Here is a 13077-nt window from a genome sequence, read left to right on the forward strand (position 1 = left end):
TGGATCAAGAAGCTATATTCTTATCACAATTAAGAGGTTTCTAAAATTAAATTGGTTATATATTTTCTCTAACCTCTCTTTTAACAGCTTCCAGTGAACTTACTATTAGTTGCTAGTAATTTCAATTCCAGGGATAGGATTATATATAGTTTCTTTAAAGTGTTTTTTAATATATGGTTTGGTCTATTAATAATCCAAACAAGAAATCAACTCCTTTCTTAGAGTATTTACTGATTTCTCTGTCCTTATTTGGTGTAAGTCATGTAAGGTAAAGCTTTTGAAAGTGCTTGATTGTCTACTTGTAGTCCACTGGTGAAAATATACATAAAATCCAATCACATGTATTTGCTATACTTAATATTATGAAATTAAATGCTCAGCTATTAAAGCTACCACAGACACCTGTTGCAAAGTAATATTATATAGCACTGTTATAGCTGCTTTTTTCTTCCTCTGTGGCCACTGTGAATAGGCTTTCTACTGTATGTCATCTTCTTCTGTGAGCTGAATTGAATTCAGGCATAATTAGAAATCACATCAAAACATTATGTTAATTTTCAATTGATTTTATGATTTAATTCTATTAAACTGCAGGCTTGCAAAGAAGCTATAAATCCTGTACATGTCTCAGTGTGCTTGACTGCTAAACAGGTTCTGGAAATGGAAGCTGCAACACATGCTGTAGCTAATTAAAAGACATGTTTTTACTGAAATCAAATTGCTTGTCAGTATGTCAGATAAAAAGTCTATACTTGACACTCAAATGCCAAACAAAGTTGTTTTTTTAACTAGGTGATAAGTTATGCAGACTAAAAGACTGGTGTAATGAAAAGCATGAGTCGCCCTATAATAATGGGAGAGTAAGAAAGAGAAGAAAACTTGTGATAATCCATGGATAGTCGAGCCATGAAGTCCCTGCCCAACTCACTCCTTCATCTTTTCAGAAAGAAGCTCTGTTTCTCCTTTTACAGCAGTGATTACTACTTTTAGGGGATAATTATTAAGGACAGATTTATTCAGGAATAGACTGGGAAGACAGAGGCTGGAGGTGATGGTTATATGATAAATAAATACGACCTTACTCTTGTTTCTCTCTTTCCATCTAGGACCAGCAAAGGACCCAAAGGACCCAAAAGACCTACACATGCTGGAGGCTGACACAGAATGCACTCTCCATGCACACTTTATAACTTCCATAAATAGAGACAGAAGATCTTATTCTAAATTAACTGTGAGAGGAGCTATTACTTTGGATTCAAAAAAATCATGATTCCAAAAAATTATTAATTCCTGTATTCCAACCCATTTAACATAGTACTACATTCTTGAAAGAAGTATTCAAGCAACGTGTCGTCAAAGCTGAAGAAGTCCATGCTGTGAAGAGAAATTTGTTTGTGGCAGTTATACACAGTTAGAGCTTGATGTAATGTGAACAGAATTCAATAGTCAGTTCAATAGCAATGAAGGATCACAGCTATCAATTATATCACCACCCTGTAAATGAGGGATTTCACTTCAGCCTTCCCTCTTGCTTCATGCAGTGGATTAATATAATAATTCAGAAATCTATGTATATAAATAGAAGACCCATACTTTTCTCAGAACAACTTCAAAACATTCTTAGCATGCAGATGCCTTAATTTACATGAATTCTCTACATAAACACTGGACCAGATTAATCAATACACTACAGATATTTTATGCAATTCTTTTGATTAAAACTAATGCTAAACATGGTGCCTGTCATAAGCACTTGTTATTATAGTATATCCCTATTACAATAATGGAGAAGAAGTGAGGACACGGAGAGAAAAGACACTGAGGAGAGCATGGTATTCAGACCACTTTTCAGAAAGGTTTGGGTAACTCACATTACTTTCAATAGAAACCAGACATCAAGGAACACACCAAGTCTAAGTGAACTGCAAACCAAAAGGTCTACAATGTGCAAAGGACTAAAGAGCTAACCTATCTCTCCTAAGCTCCAGATTGATACAGCAAACATTGGACTATTTTTGACCTTTATTGGTTAAGCTCCATTCATGATTCATTCTGTCAGAGCGCTAAAGCCAAATGGCCAGACTGACTTATTGGTCAACTCTCAGTTACTTCTTCCTATTTTAGCTCAAGCACATAACCCTTAATATTTACTATTACCTTGTGTTCGGACAGGATCTGACATAGGGCTGGGATCACTCAGACCTTGTGAGTTGATAGCTCTCACCATAAACAGGTAGATTGTATTGGGGCGCAGTGCTCTCACAGTGTAGAGAGTGGTCTTCACGTGGTTAGCCACCGTTTGCCAACTATTGCTCACAGATTGACTGCAATGAGAAGAGGGTTGAAGATTATAGACTAAGGCAAGGGAAAAATAAAGAAGTGAAAGGACCTGCTTTTGTAACCCTATATCAAGTCTAAGTACAGGAAAAAGTAGTAACAGCAGAGTAAAAATAAAAAATATTTGCTTCAGTTAACTCATCAAGACAGGATAAAAAAAACCCCACAACTGTCAAAAGTAAAAGCTTTTGCTATTTCTCTAAAATAAATGCCTACAAAAGGAAAGTGTAGAAAGCTGTAAAGTAAATTTGAATGATAAATAAGCCACTCTTGAACATAAATCTTAGAAAAGAAAATACTGTTAAAAGAAAAATTTTCTATACTGCTAAGTAAATTATGTCAATAAATTGTCACTGGAAGAAAAGTATTCTCCTTGAACTAAATTCATAGTCAAAGTTACAAAAAAACCTTCTGAAAACATGCTTGTCAATGATGGAAACCATATGACTATTTCTTCTGTCACTACATTTCCATTGGACATTATTATAATTAGATTACAACCCACTGTATGGAGAGGTTTCAAGTGTGATTGTTAAAACAGTTTTTAATGAAAATGCCTGGCTTTTGCTAAAGTTATTGATGGGATGCCATTAAAGCTTATCTAGGGTGAAATATCACAAAAGTTTAAAGAGAAAATTTTATTGTGCTTTGTTGTATAGCATTGATTAAAAAATTCTTTAAATATATTAAAAGGAAAAATAAAATGGAAAGCTGTGAGTTTCATGTTGTTTCAATTACTTCATTCATGTAATGCATAAAAGGTAAATTCCAGAACAAAATCAATAATCTGCACATACAGTTATGCTGTTTGCATATTAACATAGCAGGATAAGCATTATTGCTATAACTTCTTCAATTTGCATGCAAACGATTTTCACAAATTCTTGTATAAATTTTAATTAAAAGATGAACTAAATTATTTGTCATTTGTTGAACATCTTGATTAAGGAAAACATTTAAGAATATGCACATTTTTAAACCAAAGCATATATTACTGATACATGTGAGAGGTATGGCTGATGCTTAAACAAACTTGCTGAATTGGAGCCCAGGAGTTCTTTCGTATTGTGTATTAATTGCAGCTGGATTCTCTTAGTCTCAGGTTGGAGGATGAAATCCCAAATTATCAACACTAGCTTCTTTAGTTAAAAGTTTTAATCTATCTAAAACAGTAAAAAATAGAAATTTAAAGTGCTTTGACTCTTTAATAGGTGTTGCTTTAACAAGAACAGCAATTAAAGTATGCAGAGAGGCTTCAGGATTATCCATTTATTTTCAGATTATTTGTACTATATAGTCAAGATAACACTGGTCCAAATGATTTGACCTGCAGAATTCCCACAGGAGACTCACTGATCGTCAATGCCAAGGGAAAAGTAACAGATAATGACTGCATTGTCCTGTTATATTCCTGTTGACCTGAAGAAATACTTAGATGGTCCTCTAATTAATCACTTAGAAAAAAGTGATAAATTAAAAAAAAAAATCAATCTAAAAAATAAAAATCAATGCCTGCCATAGAAGTTGAGTCTTTTAATGAACTTCTAATGATATGTGTAGAGTCAAAAAGAACACCACAATACCAGGAGAACAGCTGGTACCAGGGTTTAAGCAAAATTAGAAAGGAAGGAGATTAAAAGTGGAATAATTCACATACCTAAAAGCCTCAATGATATATGCACTAGCTGGTAGGCTTCCAGGGGTCCCTGGTTGCCAGGACAGGGTGACACTGTTCTTAGTAACATCAGTGACCTGAGGTTTGGATGGTGGCCCAGGGAGGTCATTTATATCATAATTTTTACTGACTGTTGCTCCACCAGATTCTGTGAGGGGCAAATACAAAACAATTACTTTTTATCCTTGATTGTATAAATTTGATCAAAGTAGAAGATTGAAAGGAAAAACATGCCAAACATCTGCAAAATCAACATAACCAGTGTTCTTAATCTGTAAAGAACTAAGTCAACAATTGCATTACCATGGATATTTTTGGATGAAGAGCTATCATTCTTTAGGTACATTCTGAAAAAAAAAAAACCCGCAAAACTCAAAAGTTATATAAAAAATATATATATAAGAAAGAATAACAAAAAAGCCCAGCTTTGCTGAAATTTACATAAAATATCAAAATCTTAGTTACTAGAATGCTGAGAAAGTTCCTATATCCAGATCAACTCTGGTACTCACAGAGAGCACATTAGACTTTGACAGGCCCCTGTGTAGGCTTGTCCAAGCCAATTACTGGACGAATCCATGGTTTCTTAATACTCCTGTTTAGAACAGTTCTAGCATACCGCTATCACGGGGGACAAATACAGACTGTTTCAATGTCAATGGGCATTTAAAGATAATAGCAACAAAATGCAAGGCATGTGAGGGAACCCAGCCTTCCCACCTAAAACTTCTCCATCTCAATCCCAGAATTTCTAGAACAGATTATTTGACTCAGACTGCTCTAATATAGTGTACATTTTCATTTTGTGCCATCTGAAAAACAGCCCCTGGACATCACTTACCTGTCACCTCCAGCACAGCACTCCAAGATGTCTCCCCACTGGAACTTGTAGCAACGCAAGTGTAAGTCCCAGTATCGGACAGCTAGACATAAAAAACAGTTAAGGATAGTTTTAACAACCTTTTAGAATCAGCTGACTCAGTTTACTCTAATTTTCTTCTTCTAGATGTTTCTTGGTAAGAAGGACTTAGCCTACATTTTACACCAGACTAGAGGGCATCAGACATTTTCAAACAATCATTTAATGGTGGCTTATTTTTAGAGAACTATAATAACATTACCTGCTTCTAGTACTTTCCTAATTTTAATTTTCATATTGTTAATGGTACCAGTACAGCATGTAAGTGCTACAGAATGCATGTTTTAGACAGTGTCAATCTTCGTATTGGTTACAACAAATGCAGGTGAAATCCGGTAACAATATAACAACAATTAACTTATTAGAGGATAAAATCTCACTGTTCGTTATCCCATGATGACCTAGAGATGCAGTTTCCCATGTCAGGAAGGCTGTTACATCATCAGACCCTTATGACAGATGAACCCATTTCTATAGAGGCCACCAGACATACAAATACTGCCGTTGAGACTTAACAGTGGTTATCTCTACACAGACAGTCCTCCAAGCAATTTTCAAATGGCAAAATTAAATCAGATCCTACACCATGCTTACCCTTCTTCTGTTCACATGGGATTTTATTTCAGGCTTGCAAGGCACTTTGGTAGTAAAAAAAATGCATTTGTATAAAACTGTTGTGATTCACTATTGTGTCAGTCCATATATTTCAAATTTATTTGGGGAAACCATTTTGAATTATATTGTCAATATTAATCTCATTGCTGTATAAACTGTTCTACTGGAAAATTTGCCAAGTGTTTTGCTATTCCTTACTTAAATTTAATGTAAAGATTTCTGAGACAGGAACTAGTGAAGACTACAGAGATGGATGGAAAACGGTAACTTTACAAAGCACAGCATATACAGAGCAGCTCTCCTACCATTATGAATAAAGCATGGTAATCTGGAGATGGAAGCAGAAGGGGGAGAGTGCTGACCCTTGTGATAAAGGAAAAGAATTATATTCACCATCAGATGACTTGACGGAAATAGGACTGCATCCAAGAAGCTTTATTGGACTTTAAGGAATTGTAATGGGTTTTCTGCTAAATGCAGATTGACACTATAGCAAATGTGCTTATACCTCACTCTTCAAGAAGAATGTCAAGGCAAGTAAGTGAGATGGTCTTTAGATTACTTGTTGAAATATAATTTAATTGATTTTTAAATTTGTCATGTTTGAATTTTGTTGGTATTTTCTTCCGGTACACTGGGACTGCAGTGTACCACTCTTAGGGGCAGGAAGCAACTGATTAATGCCAGTTCAATTGTCTGAACGAACATAACTTGCATTTTAGAAGATGTTTTTCCATGAAATACAAGCAATAATTAAACCCCTCTGACAATGGCTCAGAGACCCAAAATATAGAGATACTGCTAATGAAATGAGAAAGACTCTTGAAAGCAGACAGATTTTCCAGAGGAGAGAGCCTCACAGCATTCTGAAGCAGTGTTTTATTTTGCTGCTTCTGAGCTTTTATTAAATATATAATTCTTCATTATGTGATAATGGAGAATATTTCTCAAGGCTACGGTTCTCAACTTCATTTGTGTACTACCGTGACAGATGGTGTATGGCATACTCCATGAAGTATGTGGTATACACAACAGAGTAACTTGCAGAGGGCAAACTCAACATATAAAGCAAGATGGAGATATGCTGCCTCTTGCAAGTTATGGTGAATTATCTAACTTCCAGACTGAGGATGGATTAGATACAGACATAATGTATTGCTAATTCAATTATTTATACTGGTTTTGTGCTATGGACAAAACAACAGGGGAGAAGAATGGAAAATCTTTGCTATTCAGTAAAATAAACAGTTTTCTTCCTTAGCTAATGCAGGTGTCTAAATCTTGTGTGGTACACTTCTGCGGAGCAGAAGTTGTCAGTGTTGACCTGCCTGAAAGGGTACCAAGTGAGTGACGTATGTGAGTTTTTAGTTGTCTTCCTCAGAGGAACTGGAATGACTGGCTTATCAGGAAAATCTTAGGTTCATGTTTATGACTGTAGCCCACGGTTTGCTAATTTGATTTACACACAGAAAAGAGTTACATAGCAGAAGAGGATGGTCTTAAAGGTTTGAATAGTAGTGGCTCATCTTTACCCATATCTTGAAACCCTTGAATGCAATAGCGATTATTATTTGTGAGGGGAGGAGAAGGTGAGGACATGTAGGTGATAAATACTAATTTGCTTTGAACTTGCATATGTAAGTATACTTTGACATATTTTGTGGCCATTTTTTTGCTTAGGAAGTGTTGCTAGTCCTTGCTTAGGTAGACCTGAGAGAAAAGTTAAACATTACAGATTTAAATCCATATTTAATTCATAAAAATTGTAAGGTATGGGAGAAATCTGATTTTTCTGGTTGTGTGTGGTTTTTGTTCTTAAGTCTGAGTCAAACAGTGCACATTACTGCAATTGAGGGGTTTATAAAAAATGTCTTTCTAAGCCTTTAAGGAAAATTGGCTACTAGTGAATGAGCCACTTAAGGATCAATAAAAGCTCCATGTCTTTCAAAACCACACTTACTACTAATACTGTTTTCTTCTCCCCTTGCAAGCAACTTTTTTTCCTTTTGTTTACAGACCTTGTGTCTCTAACAGCGAGATTAATGCACTGGCACGATTCAGAACCAATTTCATTGTTTGCATAGCTGCATGCAGACAGGTATCCCGGGAGCTTCTGCCTCATGGACACTCCACAGAAGCCCATCATCAATGCCTGAAAGTTTGTTTGAAATCACTAAGCTTCCACCTTTAATTGCTGCTTTCTAACACTACTGGGGAATCTTGACTATTCAAGCGCGCTCTTTAATCCAGCTCTACAGGAAAAATGCATTAACCTTCATGGCCTAAACCTGCCTTCAGCCCAGGGAGGAAGGATAAATTGTTTACTCAAGGAATGCTAGCATAAATTTTTTAATAAATTCCATTTTGTTCCAAGGAAGTTAACAATTCATCTATGATCACTGATGAGATGGTATCAGAAAACAAAACTGCTCTTTATGTCTTGTCCTCGATAGTGATGTTTATTGACATTTTTTTGGATGGCAAAGCTAAGTGCAGAAATTACTGCTGATAAAATTAAATGGTTTCTGAAATTGCCTTTAAGTTCTTGACAAATAATTACATTTACCTTACTATTTTTCCATATACATGCGTGTTCACATACACACAAACAAATAAGCATTTTTATCTTTGAACAGGAAAAAATTAAAAGCCCAAACAAAGATTAGTGATGCAATGTTTATGAACAAAAACTGACACTATGCCATTTGGAATATTGTAAGATTTCTTTGTACTTTTAAGATACCATATTATCTCATGTGTCAAAATGTAAATATTATGATAGGCATTTTGTTTTGAATAGAAATCCCTCCGCACATGACTGCATGTATGTTACATTATTAGTTGTCTTCTCCCATCCGCAGCCTGATGGAACATCTCCAGCAAGCGTAACATCGGAATAAATCAGCCAGCTCAAGGCTGCCAACTCATTGATGGAGAAAGTGCATAGCCAAACCCTGATGAACTCCAGAATCACTTGCTAACACAATAGCTCCTTGGAAAATTATGATCAGGTGTTGAAAATGAACTGCTCTAAGTTTTAAGAGAGACAACAAGCCAATGGCTTCATGGTAAGACTGACTGAAAGATAATAAAGGCCTGCCCTTTTACATGTCTATCCACCCCTAACTTGTGTTTTATTGCAACATATGTAAGATTTTAGATATAAATTATATTTTTAGGAAATTCTAATAGAAATATCCGATGCTAGTTTGGCTCTTCTTTTATTTTTTACCCCCCTTCCCTGCACAATGTCAAAGAATGAAACAGGATGGGCATTTGGTGAGAATTTCATAGTAAAAGAGACAATTAGGTAAATTTTGAAGACAACAGACAGCAAAAAAAGCAGAGCTGCTTGAGGCACACACCATCAGCTCAAGACTAGCCATGTACTACTTGTTTTGTTATCACTACTCACCCTCAGAGTTTTAATCTGTAGCGTCCCCTGATCCTGTATGGATGTTCGAGGGTCTCGGCCCAGGAAGGTGAATCCTTCTTTTAACCAGCTGATGATAGGAAGGGGGTCGCCGGTTGCCTTGCACTTCAGCAAAGCTGTCCCATCCACTGCCAGTGTCTGATTGACTGGCCCCTGGAGGATGATGGGTGGAGGCCTATCTGTCAAGACTAAACAGTGACACATGCATTGGCATCCACACCTTTAATGATCCTCTGCTTGACCCAGTACCAATTTTAACAGACTGGTTTAAGTTAGCATCTAGAAGGTTAAAAACATTAATTTTGGAAGACCCACAGATACATGTTAGCAATTAACTGACATATTTGGAAAGCATTTTTGTAAGAATTTTATTTCACCACTGTGAGGTAACACCAAGATACATAAAATTCTGTTAGCAAAGATTATCAGACTCATTTTATTAAGATAGGATGAAAATTGAGACCTTGATCCAGAAAAGAATTGAGGTACATCTCTTATTTCTTCCAGTTTAGGAAAGCACTGAAAACACATGTTTAATGTCACACCAAAATATGCTTAATTGCTTACCTGATTTAGGGCCTAAAAGAGAAAATCTGTTAAAGTGAAACACCATAGCCATTCTAGTGTGGGTACCAACCACATATACCATACATGCTCCACTTGGAAGTTTTCATCAGCAAAATATCTCACAATAATACAAAATGTTTTTATAATCTGTGTGATCTAAATTACTGTACCACTCTTTCCAGTGAAGAAAAGTTCAAACTTAATCAAGCCATTCAACAGCTTACTTATCAAATAATTTCATCACCTTTTAAAGCCATGAACTATCTTTTTTTTTTTCCCCTAATAATTTACATATGCATGCTTGAAATACTGCTTAAAGGACTCTGTAACCAGTGACACAGTGCATGGCTGCATATAAACTTAATTCCATGACCAGGGGGATATCTTGAAGATGAGGTAAAATGCTCGTGTTTGCTTTTCTTGAAAGACCAATTTTTCACAAATAATTCTGCTGTTGAGCCTATTCTCTGAGCCATCTGTTAAACAGCAAAACATAACTCTTTGTTTCTAAAGAATGTGTTTGTACAAAATTAATGTGAAATACTTGAATATGAACAAGGCTATGACTCTTGCATAAAATCAGTATAACAGAAATGAGAATACATTTTTATATATTTACCTGCCACACTGCTGCTGTTTTAAATCTTTGAACAGCTGAAGACTTATACGAATTCGTATTGTAACAGGCAGGATTAGTTCCTAAACCAGTGTAAGTTAGCCTGCCTGCACTGATGTCAGCTGACTTTGAATCATTTATTCTAGCTGAGAATCTGTTTCTGTCCATATACAACACCTAACTCTAACAGTGAAGTGAAAATAAATTATTGTGAAGCAATATGGTTTCTGCTGTATTTGAGCTGTTTGAGATGAAAACCTCTGGAACCTTCAACAGACCGAAAGTGCTTTCACTGTGCTATTTAATAAATAAAAATTGTTAAGGACATGTTAGTGGTACATTTTATACCTAAAATAATTGTTTCTGGAATTGTAATGTTGCAAAAATACTAACCACCTTCTTTTGTTAACAAGATACACAAAGGTTAGAATCATTAGTATTAGTAGCATCTTGGAGTGTGAGTTCACATTTATTGAAACTGAAAATAGAAAGTCAATACAGATTATTTATTAACACCAGAATGTGAAAGCTATTTGGGAAATTCTGAAACATCACCCACTGAACTCAGAGATAGGACACAAAATAGTATGTTACAAGAAAAGAGAAAATGTAATGCATTTTCACCTTGATATGATTTTTTGTCTCATTAAGGTCCCTTATGACTACACAGTTCAGCCATTTGGTGAAATAAGAATTGATCTCAGCTCGTATGTACTATCAGCATACCTGCAGCACAAGTATATTCAAATGAAAACTTAGCTGTGTAAATTTTCCTTTAGATTTAACATAAAAGAGCAAATCCCAGTTTTACAGGTAGGTAAAAATTAAGGAAAAAATTATTTAAATTGCTAACTATTCCATTGCATTTATTTGCTGCATCTAATTGCCTTTCATATGTGTAGCAATGTAGGTATTTTCAAAACCTACTGCATTACAGATATTGTTCTTTGGCATGTAATTAGTTTTTTTACAGCCCAAATGAGGAGCTCATAATCCTTTAAATAGCCTTGATCAATAGTGTAATTGAAAGTCTCCTAGCCAGAAGGAATCTTCATTTTCAAGGGTGTTATGGGTGAAAGACCACTACAGGTTTCCATGACACTAAGGCTAAAGGTTAAATGAACACTTAGGGTTTCCACTGATCTGTGAACGACTGTATTGTCTTCACAACTATGACTTGTAAATCTCCTCTAAAACGTGCTTGTATTCCAACTACATAGGTCTCCTCATTAGTAAGGAACCAAAACTCAGTTAGAGGTTTGAAAAGATATATCATAAGCACTCTGAAGAATGGAGAGATAGTGAAAAATATCCACAAAAAGGCTGGGAGTTTTGTTAGGTTTTTTAACAATGTTTTACTCTTTTATTTAATTTTTACATCATTTTCTCCTAGCAGGAAACTTTTATATCCATTCCACAGAAACATTTTGTGAGACTAAAATGTACTTGCATAATAAAAGAGAAGTTGATTTCAAAACTAATTTAATTTTAAAAAATGGTTTTGAAAGTATTTGCCAGCAACCAAATATGCACATATTCTGGTACCTGAAAAATTATCAGATTCCTTTTGTGATAAAATGCAGCTTAAATTTTGAGCAGAGTATCAGAAAAGAACAAATACTATTTGTTAATGAACAGCTTATTCACTACAAATGCAATTTGGATCAACAGAAATCCTGTTTAAATTGTGGTGGAATTTGGTAAATTACAACGGGAAATTAAAATAAGAGAATGACAAAATGCAGTCTTTACTTTGGCACTTCCAAACTCAACATTTCAAAAGCTTTCGTGGTGAATTAGTGGGGAAAATTAGACACAAGTAATGAAATTCTCATGATGAACACTGATATGATAGGGCAGGGTGCTCTCCTGAGAGGTGGAAAAGCAGAGAGCAATCCTTCCTCTGTCTTTTTTGCTGAAGAGCTTCACAGGATGCTGTGAAGTTGTTCTGAATCTCTCCTGTCTGAAACTGTCACACTTGCTATAAAACATGTAACATACATTTGATGAAGGATAGGAATCACGGTGGCCAGACTTGCAGATGAGTAAACTGTGAGTGATATTAAATTCTTCCAGGAGGATTTAGGAGAGACATACCCCAGAATAATCAATAGACCTATACTAAAAGAATTGCAGAGGAGTTTGGGAAATATGCCTTAAGTGTCTATTCCAAATCAATGGAGAGAGAGCTGTTGAGATATGCTGCTAACTCCTCTTTTTTTCTTCATCTGTTCTGCATTATCCTTATAGGCTCAGTCTTTTGCTTTCATTCAAAAGCCCAGAAACATGATCTTTTTAATTAATTTAATAACGTAAACCAGTTCATTCTTATGTTGCCAGAAAAATCTACAGTGGGAGGTTAAGCTTGCTCCCCCATTCTAATACTCACCCTAAACAGCAACTGCTGGGTAAACTGGGCAAAGTAGGCTGATCCTACAGTTGAGCATGCAGTAGTAAAAATTCTTAGTAATAAATATTGACTAGATAAGGAGAAATTAAGATCTTCTCCAAAATATTCTGTGCATGACGGATAAATTTATGGAACAAATTACTAATTGTAAACTATTCTTTTTATCTTGAGCACAGACATAGTTAGATGGAAGCATATGGTTTATTTGCATGATCTGTCATTTTAATACTGAGCTGCATATTCCCTTCTTGAGTTTGAGAGGATTGCTAAGATTGTCTCAATTTTTAAAAATATTTTGCTTTTCCAGATGTGTGTTAGACAGTGGATTATACGATAGCCTTTCAAGAAAATACAAGATTTGAATTTCAAATACTCTGAAGGCTCTTAGCACAGTCCATAATCAGCAAAATTATCACTCAACTCAGCACATTTCATCACAGCTAGTAATCTCTTCTCATGTGAACACTTGAGTTAAAAATATTTCCAGTAAAGACTTGTAAGTGCA

At 35.3% G+C, this 13077-nt stretch overlaps 1 protein-coding gene across 9 annotated transcripts in view; it reads right to left on the bottom strand.

Annotated features, from left to right (window-relative positions):
* ROBO2 (roundabout guidance receptor 2) overlaps positions 1–13077 on the bottom strand; it is a 474011-nt gene that overhangs the window by 90568 nt on the left and 370366 nt on the right. For all 9 annotated transcript variants that reach the window (XM_074857947.1, XM_074857925.1, XM_074857932.1 and 6 more), the window contains exons 10-13: positions 8962–9167; positions 4854–4935; positions 3995–4160; positions 2158–2324 (exon numbers count right to left, since the gene is read on the bottom strand). In XM_074857947.1, coding sequence (XP_074714048.1) covers positions 2158–2324; positions 3995–4160; positions 4854–4935; positions 8962–9167 — 621 coding nt within the window. The remainder of the gene's footprint in view (positions 1–2157; positions 2325–3994; positions 4161–4853; positions 4936–8961; positions 9168–13077) is intronic.

The sequence above is a fragment of the Strix uralensis genome, chromosome 2 (genome assembly GCF_047716275.1).
Source record: "Strix uralensis isolate ZFMK-TIS-50842 chromosome 2, bStrUra1, whole genome shotgun sequence".
In the NCBI taxonomy this organism is placed as follows: Eukaryota; Metazoa; Chordata; class Aves; order Strigiformes; family Strigidae; genus Strix; species Strix uralensis.